At 44.2% G+C, this 18,583-nt stretch overlaps 1 protein-coding gene across 2 annotated transcripts in view; it reads right to left on the reverse strand.

The window, feature by feature from the left end:
- Positions 1–18,583, reverse strand: part of si:dkey-100n23.5 (cyclic AMP receptor-like protein A) — a 73,757-nt gene that overhangs the window by 39,688 nt on the left and 15,486 nt on the right. For both annotated transcript variants that reach the window (XM_050049138.1, XM_050049139.1), the window contains 4 exons: positions 16,531–16,618; positions 9,818–9,907; positions 9,275–9,313; positions 1,855–1,933 (listed from right to left, as the gene is read on the reverse strand). In XM_050049138.1, coding sequence (XP_049905095.1) covers positions 1,855–1,933; positions 9,275–9,313; positions 9,818–9,907; positions 16,531–16,618 — 296 coding nt within the window. The remainder of the gene's footprint in view (positions 1–1,854; positions 1,934–9,274; positions 9,314–9,817; positions 9,908–16,530; positions 16,619–18,583) is intronic.

An 18,583-nucleotide genomic window follows, 5' to 3' on the forward strand; every position in this document is an offset into this window, starting at 1 on the left:
AAGATTTATTCAGGTTTATTAAAGCTTGTAGAAATTTTACTAAAAGGCCATGATGTCTTAAAATAGCGTGTTTTACTTGACTGATAGCCCAGAAACCCAAAGTGATCAATTTGAAATCATATAAAACAGAGAAACATTGGACATCTTCACATCTGAGTAGCTGAGACAAGAGAATGGTGGACGTTTTTGCTTAATAAAATTGGAATTACCGCCTCACTTTCTATACCTCTGCCAATCAGTCGAGTTGCAATTTACATCCATGTCTACCCAGGCTCAAACAATATAAGTGATGAAGACTTTGAAGGAATTTCATAAAAGGTATTGAGTGTATGTTTTTGCCAAAACGTGGACGCTTCACACACATCTTCAACCAGGCAGCACAGAACATCTATACCGTCACCGCAGTTTCAAGATGTGTGAAATTTGTCAAAATTAGTGTATGAATTCTCGGCCAAAAAACATGGTTTGTGAGGTCACAGTGACCTTTGAAGTGGATGTTTGTGCCAAAATTTGGAGCAATTCCCACCCGGCGTTCCTGAGAAATTGTGTCCCTAAAGATGGAATGAACGGACAGACTGACAATAGACTGATGGACACTCAACTCAAAAACATAATGCCTCTGAATGCCACGACTGTTGACGGCATGGATGCATAAAAATGAATGCTTCTATGTGTAGATTTTGAATTTGGAGTTTCTGACTTCAGTGCCTCCCTGTATTATAAAATAGCACCAAAAACATTCAAACATACTTTCTAGTCACAAAGTTATGTGATCTGAATAATTAGTAGCTTTAAAATATTATCTCTGAAATGTTGAAAAATTGTGAAAAGCACTGAGAGGCCATTATAATATATTTAAATAGCATTTTTTTGCCCAACCAACAGTTACAAAATCTCAAGGTTAGCAGTATACAGTCATATAAAACAGAGAAAAGACAGGAATCCAAGCAGGTTGAACAGGTGAGTGGTGGATATTTGTTCTTTACAAATTAATCAAAGCCGATATGTTTAAAAATAGCTCCAAATTTAGCTCTTTTCAGTAGCATGACAACAGACCCCTGAAACATAAAGCATTTCTAAAGACAAAAAAAGTTATGGGATTTGAATGATCAGTAGATTTAAAGAATAATTCAGGCTTATTTTTAAATTGGATCTTGTTGGGGTTTTTTTACTTTTGGTCCTACAATAACATTCGACTGCTGAGATCTGGTAACCTAGTTTAATAAAAAGCAGTTAACAAGGTTCAGTCGCAAGATTTTTATTGCCAACGACTGCTTCTCTGCAATTGTTGTGCAGATGACAATAAAGAACTTGAAACCTGTGAACAGGTTCTAAACAAGCCCCCGGGTTAGCAACACAAACCTGACTTACTCGTTCAACTTTGACCTACTTGTGTGCTTATCAGTTTTACCTTCACATCAACAACATAGCTGAAGTTTTGGCATCTTTACAGACTGTCTGATTGTCAGAACGATTGTGTTCTTTGGCCCAAACCAGATTTATCCTGGTAATTTTGATGGTTTGCAGCATTGTTTCTGCCTTCATACCAACTGTACTATATGTATGACAAAATAAATGACTGAAAACACAAACTGGACCAGTTCCTAACCCTAAAATAATATATCACACACATATAAATCTTTCGGGGGATTTTTCTTGACTCTATTTTGTGAGAATTTTTACATTTTTCCTAGAGAAATATGAGAACACACAAACAGCAATCCTTCCTGAGTTCTCAGAGATGTCAGCTTTCACTAATGTCACTTTTCTAAAAGGTCACAATGCACTTGGATTCAGCTAAATTGCCAGTGTCTTGCGCCGCTGCTGCTGACTGCATGCATGTTGAGCACTCACCCTCGCATTGGCCACGCAGATGATCCTGGCATAGCAGCAGATCATTAGGAAGATGAGGCTGAACAGAGGCACGTACCATCTGCAAAAGCACAAACACGAGCAGGTCGTAAGAAAACTCCAAATGGGCAATATTAAAAAAAAAATAAAAATCACTCCTGTTTGTTTTTCCTCTTTGCCTCCTGTTACAGGAGGAGGGACAGGAGGTGTGGAGGACACTTTAGGGCCAAAATGAATTTTTAAAAAAACACACAGGATTTAATTCATTTGTAATCCACAAGCAGAGTGTCGTATATCCTAATGAAATTTATATGGTGATAGGACGTAATAACATACCAGGTGTCCAGTGTTTAGATATTAGGGCTGTCTAAAGCGATTAGAGTGAAACTCATTTAATAAGATTTCCTCTGACTGCAATCTGAGAAGGCCATTGTTGTTAGATATGATTTAGTGTCTGGAGAAAGGCTTGTTCTGATCTCACTTAACGTAATTGTTATTCAGCCTTTAAATTATCTTGCTGCTCTGTTTTAAACACGAAACGTTTCTCATTTTGCTCTTGTCCTTCCCAAAAACTCTTTGAAGGAGTCAGACTGACCACTAGCAAACTAAACTAAACTGCACATTCAAGTATGTTTATGTTAAGCATCTCATGTCACCAGAAATGTAGCAGAAGATATCAGTCTTAGTGAAAATGTCTGGTTGAAGAACTAAGTGGTCATACATGCAGGTGACGGGGAGGGTGCAGGTATTGCACTTTGCGGTTGCGGTTCTGGAGCGGGTCTTGCAAATCAGACCCATGCAGGACTCTGACTTAAATGTACGCTCCTTTATCAAAAACATTTAAATTAAATTAAAGATTTATTTTTAATCCCTGATGATCCACCTTGAAAGCAAAGTACTAGTCTAGAAGTCAAGAAATTTTGTGGTCAAGGAAATTACAGTATTACAGTATAAGGATTACAGCACATATACATATTTCTTCTCCATTGTTGTCGTCGTTCAGCACTTGTACACGTAAGATGTGACAGTTGGTCTTCGTGGTAGGCTATGTGTCCTGCTCCTCCTCCACTGTGATTGGAGGGCTGGGTAAAAAGTGATAGCAAAGAGCACAGCGTTTTACCCAAAGTTAAACATTTTTCTAGGGGCTGCCCCGTGAAAATCAAAGATTTGAATCATCTGTCGGAGACCTCTCAATCAACTGAGATTCTTGAAGTTAAGCAGTCATCTTTTTGTTTTTTGTCAGTGTAGTGAGCGTCACTCCCTTTCACACTGCTCTCCGGGGCAGGCAGCTGCAGACCCAGACCCAGTTTGAGTTGGAGTGAGATGGAGGCAGCTTCCCGAAGGAGGAGAGGCTTTGCTTGGTCACGCACCATGATAACGTCATCTTCTGTCTTCAGCTCAGAAGTGGTGAATTCACAGCTCACAGCAATTGAAATACAAAACAGTCTCTGGCTTTTGTTTTATATCTATTGTCGGCAAAAAATGGTGCACATTTCTGATCCGTAGTTAGCACACATTAGCTCGGAGAGCTAACTTGGCTTGTTTACGATATCAGGTGAGCATTGCTGTCACCCTGAACATCCTGCCAAAACCTGTTCAAACTCTCAGACTCTATATGAAAAAAAGGAAAGAATAGTTGAACATTCATATATAACAGCCACAGTTACATTCTTCAGCTCTCGACGACCATAAAAAGACACCAAACATGCAGCGTTCAGTGCAGAATAAACGCTAAGCGCCTTGTCTCACTGCTAGCATTTGTAGCATAGTGCAAATGCGTGGCTTTCCCATTGCAAAAAATTAATAAAATCTGCTGGCATTAGGAAAAAAAACGCTTTTCAGCGAGTCGAGGCTGAGCTGCCGCTGCAGCTGCACTTTTGTCATCTTATACTTGTTCTTTTTCTTCTTCCTCTGGCATTTAATAGCAAACTAGGACACAAGAAGAATTGTGACCCCTCTACCTACAGTACTGGAGAAAAACAAGTACCGTCATCGATATCCATTTGGTATCAAATTATTTGTTGTCATGACGTCCGTGGTACAGGTGAGACTGTTTATTATTCTAAACAGCTGAGGCATAGCGGGCACACAGTTTGTACATAAACAGCACAGTGTGGAACATGCCTGACTCAGCACGTCTGGACCATACTGCACATAGTTTCAGTGAGTAAGAGGAGAGGTATACAAACAACAAAAGATGCCAGCAAGTCACAACGCCGGAAATGCATGTCATTCCTACGGGATGAAGAGGTGACAATCAAGGAAGACACAGGGGAGAATAACATGTCAGGTATTTCTAAGTCAATGAAAGAGAGCGAGACAGGCAAGGGAAATGAGGGTGATGGATTTGTTGGAATGGCAGCCTTGTGTTATGCAACCTCTTGGGAGGTGATGTAAGCTCGGAGGAGTTTCAACCTCTCCCTGTAATCATGAAACAGGCCTTTGTCTTGCTTTGATAGACAGGTTCCTGGCCATCACTTCTCCATTCAGCTTCAGTAACACTGAGCAGATGAGAACGTGCAGTGCGACACCCAAGTCCTCCCGAGCACCTGGCACTGGCAGGAAGGCACTGGCCAAATGCTCCTACATGATAAACATGTTAGGCTGTGCAGAGGAAGAACATCAAGAGTGATCACAGGCCTCATCATGATCCACAGGAGGAAAAAGTTCTCTGACCCATAAATACGGGGACGCACACGGTTTCAAAGGGAAATGGATTGGGAATAAATGTCCAACAGTGTGCCTGAAAAGTCCTTGACATGTGTGCTAAAAACTGCAACTTTTAGCAGCATCTAAAAAGGCAAATAGTAGGTCCTTGGCCTAATTTAACTTTGTCCACACTTGTCTTCCAAGCCTGCGGGTTGAAAAAAAAAAAACCTCACTGAGCATTATCAAATTAAACTTTTTATTGGCAGGGGAATCGGAGATGGTAGGCGTTTGTTTCGCAGCAGGAAACAGGGGGAGGGAAAGGCTGCTTCGCACATCATGCTCCTTCACGTCTTGTAGGGAACATCAATATACAAAGAATACCCTCTTTGAACATGTGTGTGAGTGCGCGTGTGTGTGCGCGTCCACGCAGGTTCAATAATGGCATGGGACAATGATGAAAGCGTTTCAGGGGGGAGACCTGCGCGAGCGTCACCTCGGTGTGATTTAATAACCCGCTCTCCGGAATAAACAGCGTCCAATTACGCCAGCGCACGTCCCGTTAATGATGGAGAGACGAGGTGGGGGGGTGGGGGCGGGTTGGTGGAGAGGGGAAAGGAGGGGGTGGCCTTTTTAACGATAGCGTGGGGGGCTGCGAAGAGGAGAGAATGACGGGCGGCAGCTACAAAGTGCTCTAATTAGCATGATAATGATCTGCCATTAGAGTCCGCTGTGCTCTACAGCTGAGCACTACCCGGAGAGAGCGAGAGCAAGAGGGAGACGGGAGGGAAAGAATGAGGGAGCGAAAGAATGAAATAGAAGCAGGGAGAGAGAGAAGATTCGTGGGCAGGGGGATGATAAAAGTGAAGACAAGAATAGAGGTGAGGATGGAAAGGTGGATGGATGACAGCAGATTGTGGGTCAGGACCAGAAAGAGCAGAAATAGGAAAGAAGCACCGCGTGATTAAAAGAGAGAGAGGGATAAGGTCACAGCGGGAATGAAAGGAATAGCAAAAAGAGGCTGCAGCCAATAGATCGACGAGGGAGGGATAGAAAGACGGATAACCACAGAGGGGTTTCGAGAGGACAACACTGAGCAAGAGTGGAAGCCTGAAACTGGCAGAAAGAAAGATCATCACGGACGGGCTCAGATTCAATCTCTTGGCCTCAGCCTGGCCCTCCCTCCAGTACCACTCTGAAGTGAAGAATGAGGCCTGGATGAAAGAAGCCTTAATTGAAGTGCTCAGTAGGAGATGAGAGTACTGTGGGGGCCCGTCTGTGTGGGTTAGCGCTCAACTTTGACAAACAAGATCCTACTGCCGAGTGAAAGATCACGATCTACCTGTTCAACCACTCAGGCAGGGACAGGACAACCCAAGAGGCAGAAAGGGAGGACGGAGACACAAAGGCCAGCAAAAGCAGGGTGTGCAGGGTGTGTCTTACCAGATGCACTGATGCAAAAGTTAAAAGGAAAAAAAGACAAACAGGCGAAATTACAAAGAATGGATTGCAGCTGCTGATAGCATCATGAATTGTGCATCACTTGCAGCCGCTATCTGCCCCATCTCAAGGTCAGATTCACGAAAGTTATTGCGCTAATGATACTACAGCGCAAACACGCCCATGAAGGTTTTGCAGCTGAGCGCAATTTGCCCTATTTTTGCATCGGACTGCAATTATCCACGTGGCAAAGTATGAATGTTGCCTTTGCGCCAAGAACACTATCTGCAGAACAATGGCTGGGAGAAAAAGAAAACAGGAGTTTTCAGATCGCAAGTTATAGGTTCTGACCTTTGCGGAGCAGAAGCATTCCTAAAAACTTTTGGCTAGGAATTTGAGCGTGACAGAGAGAAACTGTGTTTGGGATTTATTTTTCCAGCCTGTCAGTGTGCTTCAGTTACCACCAACTCTCTTAGCATACTAACTATTTCATTTTAAACATGTGGCTAATTAGACTTTTTTTGAATTTGGTGCATTTGCATAGAAAGGGACCAATATTGCGCCAAATGTATGCATATCACCTAATTTAAGACTATTTTCTTGGCAGCACATTTAAGGGAGCATTTTCCCTTTTGCAGGCGCTTTGACAATTACACGCTTTCTTTTTGTCTTATCTGTGCAAGTTCAGCGGCCACAAACGCCACGCAATCCTTTTCTGAATTCACCTGCAAACATAAACGACCATGCTTGCAGCTCTGTGAGGTTGTACTTCTGTGCAAGTTGCTATTGTGAAAATGCTCACAATGACAATAGTTGGATTTCCATCCAAATTAAGCACAAATGTTAACACACATGTATTTGCTTTTCCAACTATTAGGGTTATGCGAATATTGGAAGTTGGTTCATTTAGATAAGCATTAGCGGACATTAATTCTCCTGTCAGCTGCCACTGCAGAGGAAGGCGCAATGTGATGACATAATTAAAAGAGCGCCTCTCAAACCCCAAACAAAGTAAAGCAATGGATGTGTCACAACACAGAGCACACTTGACAGTGGAAATACAGAGATGTGAACTAATATTCCATTTCTGTGTGCATAATTTTATTTGTTATAAGCCTCCAGAGACGATGAAGAGAACTTGCAGTGGTCTACGCAATGATGGTACCTCATGACTGCACATCATCATTTATTCACTGAATCTGTTTCTATTGCATTTTGTTGCAATTACCTTTTGTCGATACACCAAGTTTTCCACCCGCATAAAAAGTTTTTTCTAATATTTCGAGATTTTTTCCAATTTTTGGCAATTCCACTTAGGTTTTTTATGTGTTAATTGAAAAATGCGCATGAGAGAAATTGGATGGAAATGCACCTAATGTTAACATAATGGTGTTTTGCAGGTTTAATATTTACAATGTTCATCTTAGCAGTGTGTTAGCATTCTAACGTTTGTTAATTATCACTAAACATAAAGTACAGCTAATACTAATTGGGATGTCATTAATGTAACAAGGATTTAGTCATATGTATTGGTAAAATTTAAATTTTGACCCGACGATGGCCCTGGATGAAAAAGTCAGGGATCACCAAAGTTATTACAATTCATTGTGAGGTGAACATGAATGCATGACCCAAATTTCATGGTAATCAGATCCTTTCCTTCTACCTCTCTACCTTCAACTACCCAGTAAATTGCATGAGTTAATTTGTAACTTTTTCAGGTACATCTTCTAGGAACCATGAATGTCTTTAGAAAAGTTTGCGCAAATCCATTTACTAGATGAGGAGATATTTCATTGGATAGGTGAAACCTTAGGTTGTGCTAAATGACAAATCAATTCGATACCAAGTCATTAAAATTCATCCTCTGGGCACCACGAATATCTGTAATAAATGTCATGGCAATCCATCCAATAGTTGCCAATATGTGTCACTAAAAACCAAACTGTCCATGAAAAAGTCAGGGGATAACCAAAGTCATTAGGATTCATCCTCTGTGGCCCATGAATGTCCGTACAAACTTCCTTTACAATCCCTCCAATCAATGCTGAGATATTTCAATCTGGACCAAAGTGGTGGACTGACTGATTTTACAATCCCTCGAGCCCCCCTGGGAATTATAAGCTTTAATATGTGCACGTCATTGTCTCAGTTTATCGGTGCCACGTCTGACCACAGCCCATGATACACACAGACGGGGACCTCTAAGAGCGGTGACTCAGCTAAGCTCGAGTGCTTCCAATTGCTGACTCAACCCCTGAAATTCTGCACCTCCGTCACAAAACGCTGTCCTCTGCTTTTCATTCTCCTTCCTCTTTCATCCCCTTTCGCACCGTCCTCCTCCTCCGAGCCTCCCCCGCCTGCTCTGTCTTGTCTGCGCCGCTTCGCTGAACTCTGATGAAGACACACTACGGGGCGTGGGCAGAGACGAGGGCAATCTATTTCTCTCACTCTCCTCTCTCCTTCCCTGTCCTGCTATGCCGCCCCTCTTTCCTTCTCCTGCTGAGTAATTCCCCGTCTCTCTAACTGTACCCCGTATGTCTCCCCTCCCACCTTTTCCACTTTTCACCTTTAATACTAAAACGTCTGCTCTCCTGCGCCGTTCCCAGCAAGCTGTCAGCAGGGTTCGGTGTTTGAGCTTATGTGGTTTTTCCTTGACGGGTGCTGCCTTGGCCTCTAATCTCTCGTCTGGTTTGATGTAATTAGAGCTAATGAAGATTCCCTGATCCTCTGAGCGACTCGTCCCCCTGGGCCACGACAGCGTGGAAAACTAGAAAGAGCCGGGGAGCAGAGGAGCACTGATAAAAGAGACACAGGCTCGTTTAGCGCAGCTGATAGCTATGTGTTGTTCTGTACGTGTGCACGAGTGTTTGTCTGCGTGAGTCTGTCTGTGTGTGTGCATGCTTATTTGTTTAGAAAGATTGATTCCCTGCTGATGCTGCGAGCAGCAACGCGATTACCTTGGCTCATAGCAAAGTGTGCATGTGCGTGTGTGTGTGGCTAAGCGTCTGTGCCGGGGGATTGGCAGAGCCCTTGCAGACTTAGGGCCAGTTGCAGAAAGCACTAGACAGGCATAATCCTTCATAGCCTTCCTAAACACTTAAATACACAGTGTAGCAACTCCCCTAAATCTGACAAGGCACAGGCAGACGCAGGCACATCCACATGTGCACACACACATACACACACACATCTTGGCCTTAGACCAAGAGGGAAAAAACCCTGCAGGCTCCCTTGACATGCAACCCTTCACATTTCCCCACAGAGACAGCCCTTCTCCCCCACATCACCCCCAGTGGGGGAAGCTTTGATGCCGGCGCTGAAAGGGTCTACTTACATCCCAAATCTCCAGGCTACGTGATCGTCTGTGATCCAGCTGGGGGAAGAGAGAGAGGGAGACAGAGAGAGAGCGATGAGGGGGTTACAAAGGAAAGGGAGAGCGTGAGCGGAAGAGAGACTTGTGTGACTGCGGAGGGGAAAAGCTGTGCAGCTGTAGCTATTAATAAGCCGAGAGTGGAAAGAGAGAGCCGTGCCCGGAGATTAAGGCTCTGTCCCAATTCTCATTCCACCGCCTCCTCTGCTCGGCCTCTTCCCCTTTTCCTCACCCCTTTAACTACCCTCCAAACAAATAATGCCTTTCCTATTCACCACAAGAACTGGAGAGTCTGAGGGGGCGTTTTACTGTTAAAAGATGTGCTGATAATTGCCAATTTTGATCGCATAAAATCTTATGAGGGACGGTGCCTGTATGGAACTGGAATGAGGCCAGAGCTGTGTGGCCCTCCCTGAAAGGAAAGACATTTAACAGAAAATCTGCTGTGGCTGGCTGAAAGAAAAGCATAAAAACTATGCTGGGGCTGGACAAGTTGGCTGTACTCACCACCAGGCTCCTGCGGGGCCGTAGTAACCCTTTAGCAGTGGCAGAGAGGCCATGACCAGAGGAACCCCCCATGCCATCAGATGGTACAACCTGATAAAAGGCAGACATTTATTTCATTAGAAGCACAGAGACCAGGGAGCTTCGCCCCTGAGAAAAAAAAACCTATGACTAAATCAATTCCTCTCTTCTTCAGTTTATCTCTTTGTTGGCACTCACATCGGGGTCATTTTTCAGGTGCAGACAAATGCCTATACAGCCAGGGCGCCAATTACTCATGGTGATATAAACCATAATTACCCCGACTGTTGTGGAAAAGATGATTTACAAAGGAGATGTGTGCATCAAAGGCGCAAACAGGATGCAGATTCTCCCTCAGCGGGTGCCAGTGACCACGAAATTGCTGGCTAAACTGAACTTTTTGTTGCACAAATAGCCTTTTTTTTTTTTTAAAGTAAAACAATAAAGAGATGGAGAGGCTCATAATGGCTATCAATGAAAAATGATCGGTGATGGCTGATGTGGAAAACTGGTACTTCAGGTCAATCGTTACTTGATGAATAATAGAATTAACTTGATGAGCCCCAGTTCTCCTTACACAAATCTGATCGAGAGAACCTTTTGGTACAGCACGTACAAAGTGCTGTACACAAGGCTCATTCACTTTGTCCATTCTCTGCATTCATTTCATCTGGTACTGTGCATGTTTCCTGAAAGCTTGCAGAAACAGATGAAACTGAGCAGTACCACAGGAAATCTCAGGGGCAGTGCTGCGTAGTTCAAGCGAGACTAATTGTGGGACACGACAAAGACATTTTAAAAATGGTGGAACAGAACAAATTGGTAATACAGTGAGCAGAATTCTCCGTCCAGCTGTTGCAATGTATTAAACTGCCTCATAGACAACCGCCAAGGTACATTATTACGACTTCCTCCACCATTGCCTTGTTTGGTATTGTCAAAAACTTTGAGATTGACAATGATTTACTGTCCCTGTTAAATGGCGGCTGATCTCGTCCTCTGCTCGGATGGTAAGGAGCTCCCTGACCTCATTTTCACACGTTTGCGGACATTTTCAGCTGCTGTTCTTCTACATTGAGTTAGCTGCTAACCGCTACCGCTAACCGATTTTGAAATCTCCTGGTGGGGGGTCACACACAGAACATGTCCTCGTCACACCTGTCCTGTCCTGCCAACTGTCCCTTTAATAGAGACATCGATTCTGCGCCGTTAGGTGCTTGCATGCTTAGAGGCAAGACAACTTTGTCCCCACATTCCATGTTCAAACTTTTTAAGAGGAATGGCGAGGCAGAAGAATGGCGCAACATTCCTGCCTTCAACAGGCAGTGGCTAATGTTGTCTAACCCTTGGTCCAGACTGGTAAGCACAGCATTCTGGAACATCATCAAGTACCTCATCTTATCTTAACGTCCAGACACCCAGAGCGTCCTCACATGAGCATGCCAAATGTGACAGAGTAAGGCCTTCCAAAATAAACCATGACCATGGAAAATGCACAGTTCATACATTTATTTATGTCTAATTCTTTCACTCAGTTATTTCTTATTTCTGTGTCGTGCCAAACATCCGGCCCATGTGATTACAGGACACCAACATTTTACACACATCTTCCTGTCTTTTAAATAGAAAGCACGTGACACAGAAAAGAAACAAACTAAAAAGAAAACAGGAACAATTTTGCAAATTAACTGTTCATGTAAGAAACTACCAATTATCTGAAGACTAGAGTTTTTTTCCTGTTCTCCAAGGCTTTCTCCAGATTTTTACATGTGAACAGCTGTATCAGTCTTTGTGCATCTTCTCTTTCCATTTCCCCCCCTAAGTGTGATTCGTTTAGGCAGGTGTGAACACAGCAAGCACACTCAGGTGCACACCAAAACAACCAGACCAAGACCTTCTTGAAGAGGTGGTCTCGGTCTGGTTACAAACAAACTCTGGTGCGGTTCGTTTGTGGTGAGAACGTGTTCCGACCTCAATCTGAACCAACTGCAGTCACATGACACATTGTTTGGGTTAAACATGAGCATGTTACAGTCCTGGAGGATTATTAATGTGCACCTCCTCCTGTACTGCCTTAATATGCACATTCAGCACATCCAATGCATCAAAACATTGTTTTCTAGTTGGAGCCGCGCCTCGTTTTCAAACTGTATGGTTTGACTAAAATGAACAATGACAGCAATATAGTCCACGATGAGCAGCGCTAAAATCAACCTGCGTAGTTGTCCCTCCATTGTGACATTAGAAAGTGTCACATTTATCTTGCAAGTGTACTCTTCTTCAACGTTTGCTTTACTTCCTGGATTTTTCCCGCATGGGCATTCTGACCAATCAAGAGCAGCTTTCTCGCACAAGGGATTTAATCTGGTCCGTTTGTAAATGCTGCCGTGAGAACACGAACCAACTCTAGGCAGTTATGAAACTGTGGAACAAAATTTGTTCCTGATTCGGACCAAAGAAAGCCAACTCTAGGTCTGAAAGCACCCTTACTGAACATAGCATTGCGCAGCTCATCTTGCACGGACAGTAGAAGGCATTATAGAACCCATTTTCTTTATCATTTAGACACAACATGGGACAGATTCACTTTTCTTCTCTTTAGATTAACATACCATCCAGTTTCTACAGTCACAGGTAAATTACCAGGTCTCAGCTGCTCATAGGCTTGGTTTAGTCCATATATCATCAGCCGCCTGTTTTTTATTACTTGGCAAACACAGATTCTTTTAACAAATCAATATCCAGCTTTTCATTATTAAAAAAAAAGCCTCACTAAACCCAGAGCTGCAAAACAATACGCAAATATCTTCAGACCAAGAACCAATAATCTGATAATTTCCCATCACGACAGCCTTCTACGCTCACAAAATCTTAATAACCAAACTTGGCTCTGTGTGTGTGTGTGAGACAGATGAGGTGTGTGCTCCAGTGTCTTGGGCATTGGTGTGGGCGTCGATACTTTATAGAGCGTACAGCGTCGCCTGGTCAATAGAGTGGAAGTCCTGCCCTGACTTGTTCCAAGTGCGGTCAATCGAGCGGTGGCGACACAGCTGACACACACTCAATCCCTCTCGACTTGTGCGGCGCACAAACACACACACACACACACACACACACACACAGAGTTCCTCGCTCTGATTTCACTGGGGCACACTGTATCTCCCCTCTCTGCCCTCATGTGATGGACAGCGGTATGCGAGTGTGTGGGAGGTGGTGGAGAAAGAGAGACAGCTGGTTGTTTAAATAGAGCAGAGAAGTGGGTGGGGAAGAGACATAGGAAACGTATAGATCCAGAGAGGGAGAGAGGGAAAGAGAGAAGGAGAGATCAAACACAAGAGGGAGTGGGAGAGGAAGGGGAAAACAAGGGTGAGCTGGGAGAGAATGGAAATAGTGGAGGCGCTAAGAAGGGAGAAAAGGAGCAAAAGAGAGCAAAGGAGGGAGATGGAGAAAGAGGGAAACAAAGAGGGATAGAGAGAGTCTGTGTGGTGGTGGGAGGAGAGATATAAATGGTGAAATCAGCGCTGCCAGTCCGCGGCGTGACGATTGGTGCAGGGGGGGTGCTGAGGGGCGGCTTGTCAGGAAATCAATGTCGAGAGCTCGCAGACACGCAGACACACACACGCTGCTGCAGCACACACACAGTACACTCGCAGCGCTTTGAGAGGGAGATGACGAGGTCCGGAGCTGTGCGCAACATGGGCTTAATGAGGCACAGCAGGGCTGCTACGCGCTCTGGATTTCACACACCTGCGCGCACACACACCCACACATGCATGCACATGCAAGCTCATATATAAATCCCTCTCGAGGCTCAATCTCATTTCTTACAGCCTCACACCACTTCGTCTTCTTTCTCCTGTTTGCCCGAATCCGTCCTCCAAACACACACAAACACACATGCACGCACGCAAACACACTCCCCGTCCTCTCTTGCATCCACTTCAATCACTCTTAGATCATCCAGCCTCCGTTCGCTCTCCATCTCCTCTGGCGATTTATTCATTCATAAACCATCACACTGTGCCGTCACCGTGTGTGTGTGCGTGTGTGTGTGTGAGAGACAGAGAGGGTGGGAGGGTTGGGTTAGGGGGCTGAGGGGTAATTGTGCATGCATGCAAAGAGCCACATACTCGCCTGCCGAAACACATACAGCTCATCTACGCGCAGTCAATACGCGACAACCCCCCTGACGCCCTGTCTTCGCTTTGCTCTAACCTATGAAGCGCTGAGGGTGGTTTTTTTTCTGTGTGACCAGCCTAACACAAAAATACAGACACATCCTCCTGCTACCTAGTCCCTCTGGACCTGTGAGAGGTATACAGCTGACAAGGCTCAGGAGCGAGCCGATTTTGGCCCCCTAGCCTGCCCCCTTCCCTGCGTCCATAAAGCTGTCTCCTTCTGAGTTATAACACCATTATATCGTCTGGCTTATTGCTAATCAATGCAGGGAAACTCCCATGGGGAGGGGGGGGGGCATACACACACAGATGGGTAGGAGGGATGTGCACACCTAAGAACATCCACAGGACACAACCATGAAAAAATGCGTAAAACAGAGTTGCCGCTAACTTGTTAGAGCGTTTTTTCCTCCCACAGAGTGCATACATTATTTTTTTTATTTTGGTGTGTGTGTTTGTGTCACAAAGCTCCGCGTGTGGCACGGAAAATGAGAAAATCTCTCTCTCTCTCTCTCTCTCTCTCTCTCTCTCTCTCTCTCTCTCTCTCTCACACACGCGCAAATTCACACTCGCTCTGCGGAGGGTGCTCATGGGAGTTTGAGCGACAGAAACATAGAGCCACAAAGCGTGAAGATGGGTGCGCACACACACTCTTAACGGCTGACACTCACTCCCTTTTCAATTAGAGCGTCGGCTGGAACAGAAAAAGAAGGGGGAGGCTGAGGAGGGAGGGAGGAGGGAGGAAGGGGGGGCTGTCAATGCTCTGCTGGGAGACACATGCTCTGGCAGACCAAACACATGCACACACATAAACACACGCGCGGAGGGAAATGGACACAATAAAACAAGAGATGGATGCGCGTTCAAACTGGGACACGAAGACAGAAAACGACCTGTTTGTGTCCACGGGGGAGGAAAAGTTGAAATGATTTGGCGATTAATTGGCAACTACTGTGATCATCAATAAACATTTCAGTAATTTAAAAGCCTCATCGTTTTCTGGTTCCAGCTTGTGAGGATTTACTATTATTTGACTACATGTACGTGCACAAAATATTAGTTTTTGCCCTTAATCTTAAAAAAAGACAATATTCTCACTAACCTGTTTACATGGCTGATAAAAATGAATATTCCACTTATATTCCAGTTTACATGGAGCCATGTATACTCTGATTAACATGCCCTTACACAGTGTTTATCACATTACAACATGGAAAAGTGGAACGGCCGGTGCAGCTTGTGCCATTTTGCTTTTCTGCTTTTCTTTCAAAGTTTTCGACCGTGTGAACACAGCCTCCCTCTTTCTTTACTTCAACCACCTTCTTGAAAAGGTTGTTGTGATATCTGCGATAACCTGCTGATACTCAAGTCTTTCATAATGTGTAAAAGTAGGTGTGTGTCTCCCTCCAAGCAGCAATGTGGGCTTTTCTTCTGGGCATGCATCTCTACACCACACCCTTACAAACTATTGTTGCTGGTTTCAGGCTGTTGTCATGAACTGTCCATATATTTTTTCTACAAAAAGTAATGCACAAAACAAATCATATGTATCCCACTTAATCATAAGGGCAGCAATTTGTGTGTGACCCACGTATTTCGAAAGGCTGCAATCACTTGACCAATGGGCTGAATGGAGTAAAGAATAAAGAAGGAAGCGGTCCTGTGTGGTGGAAGGCTGGAGACAAAACACAGGACTTTCCCCGGGGACTTACCCCAGGAGACCAGTGTGCAGAACCGTGTGAACTTTGAGTGAACTCTGAGTCATTTTACGGTATGTTGTCATCCTAAACATAACCGACAGATCTGGGGAAAACTGCATTCTCCTACTGTGCACCTTGGACATGAAACAATCTTTAAAAAGATCTAAAATAAGAAACACTTACATCCATTGATGAATTTAAGGGCATCATGAAGAATGTTATTTTTCTTGAGAGGCCACTATGTTTGAATAGTTGTTGTTTTATTGTGGATTTTTGTATTGTATGTTGTATTTGTTGCATTTTAAATGTGTTTTGATTGGCTGCTACCTCGGCCAGGTCTCTCTTGTCATAGAGATTTTCATTCTCAATGGGTTAAATACCTGGTTAAATAAAGGTTAAATAAATAAAATAAACCTAACCTCTGCAACTTTACTTTAATTACGTAACTCTACACTGAGTACATAACGTAACTTCTGGGGTGCTAATTTGAAAGATAAGTTACAAACCGGTGTCTTGGGATACACTGTTGGTTGTGTACAATGCCTCCATGACAACGCACAGACCTGACGTAAACAGGCAACAGACCATGTGTCACAAACTGCGGAAACACCATGATTAAGATGTAAATTTCGTATGCACATCCAAAGAATGCTCCTACAACCAGAGTATTGTCATATTCTGAAAAGTCATTGTAAATTAAAAAAAATTGGGTGTTTAAATGAAACAAAAAAATACAGATATTGACAGAAACAATCAGTAAATTAATCACTTGATAATGGAAATAACTGTTAGCCGCAGCTCTAAGCCCCCTACTCACCTCTCATATCTGTTGGTGCTTATTTCTCGCACCAGGTTGAGGTACAGGTTCACTGTGATGAGGCAAACCCAGGCCAAAGCACTCCAGTCTGCAGAGACACAAAAAACAACAAGGTCAGATTACAACACAGCTCTCCCCCTCTATCACACAGCATGCACCTGCAACTATGTGTCCATGCACACACGCGAATGCATGAGATTGTGTGTGTGTGTGTGTGTGTGTGTGCGTAGGTGTGTGTGCGTGCGTGTGTTCTACTTTTTGATAAATGGAGGCCCATTCTGCAGTAATATGAGGGAAACCTGTGGCTTAGGGTGATGGATGAGAGGGGGGAGCTCAGAGAGAGATAATGATGAACTGTGGAAAAGCAGAGGGAGATAAGCAGGAGTGGGGGCGAGAGAGGAAGAAATGAGGAGACGAGCAGGGTGCTGGGGTGAGGGAGTCGAACGGAGTGGACTGGAGCGAGCGTAGAAAAACTGAAAAGAAAAGAAGAAACGAAGAAAGGAAGAGGAAGGCAAAGTCAGCAGAGGGGAAAAATGAATATATTTTACCGAGACAAGGGAGAGAGACTAGAAAGCTCGCTTCCCTTATTCTGCCCTCCTATTCAGCCCTTTTCCTGTGTGTGTGTGTGTGTGTGTGTGTGTGTGTGTGTGTGTGTGTGTGTGTGTGTGTGTGTGTTTCTGTTGACAGGACAGGCAGGGCTGGTCGTCACAATGATGGATTCTCTGAGCCACATACTCAGCTTACTCAGTTTCACACAACAAACCCCCCCACACACACACGCACAAATATACAAAACGCACACTCCTTTCACACTCAAGCAATGTTTAGGAATAGCGTGCGGTGACTAAGAAAGAAGGAGGGCTGGCTGTCTATGTCATTATCACAATACATCACTGTCACACAACGCGTCTTACATAAACGCACAGCAGCCGAGGCTTTGCTCTACGCCGACGACACACGGCTCGCCTTCACCACCTGTCCTGACGCGGCCCCCTGTTACAGTCGTCCTCCATTTCAAACACATTTCATAAAATTTTATTGGTCGGAGTTAAAAGCAGAGCTGCGCTATGCGGCTCCCACTAGACTCTGGCGCTTCGCAACGGAACAAAGTGCCCGCTCAGCCAGTGTTTATGTACAGCCGTTTGTCCTAAGCGTGAGGATCCTCGTGATAAACCGAGGTGACAGGCGCCAACCCTGCAGCACTAACTCACTGCCCATTACCCTGTATCCATCTGAGTGTGAGTGTGTGTGTGTGTGTGTGTGTGTGCCTGTGAGACCAATAAAACAAGCCTGCTGGAGTGCTGTATTAGCAGCCAGTCCTAACTAAGAATCCTTATGCTAATCAAGGCTAAAGGAGCTGTAATTGAAACAAACGCAGCCAAGTTTTTTTTATGTAAACACAGCCCTGCTGCATCACAAAATCGTCCCAAGTGTCCACAAATTTAGAACCGGTAGATGTACCTGATTAACCCAAATGACATACTGGAGTTAGGCACTGTCATTGGCGGGAAATCCTCTCCTCATACAAGGGACGATGATGAAACACTGAGGCGTCTGTTCTGAGGGCTGCAACGGGCCAATAACTGCACAGCATGGTGCTTGACTCCCACATATTACACCATCATTACGGGTGTGGTATTCTTAGTATGGGTGTGTGAATACTCCTCCACCCTTGACAACTGGTGTATATTCAAATGGAAAGTAAATATCCTCGCCTTTTTTTTTTTTCTTTCTTCAGGATAAGATACACAGGCTGGCTTCAATAAAACACAGGAGGACAGGCTTTTAAACACATTAAACTGTCCCTGAATTAGAATTAGAGTGATACCACGAGAGAGCATAATCATAAACACGGTTAAATACAACATAACGTGTATAACCTTAGAAATAATATACAGTATGATGAGAAAAAAAGTGTCATGTTTTTTTTTTAAAGCCGGACTCATCTGCTTTTCTTAGCAGTGGTGGGAGACATACTCAGATCTTTCACCTAAGTAAAAATGCAAATACTACAGTGTAGAAGTACTCAGGAGTCTTGTCATGGGACTGTAAT

This window comes from Epinephelus moara, chromosome 7 (assembly GCF_006386435.1).
Source record: "Epinephelus moara isolate mb chromosome 7, YSFRI_EMoa_1.0, whole genome shotgun sequence".
Classification (NCBI taxonomy): domain Eukaryota; kingdom Metazoa; phylum Chordata; class Actinopteri; order Perciformes; family Serranidae; genus Epinephelus; species Epinephelus moara.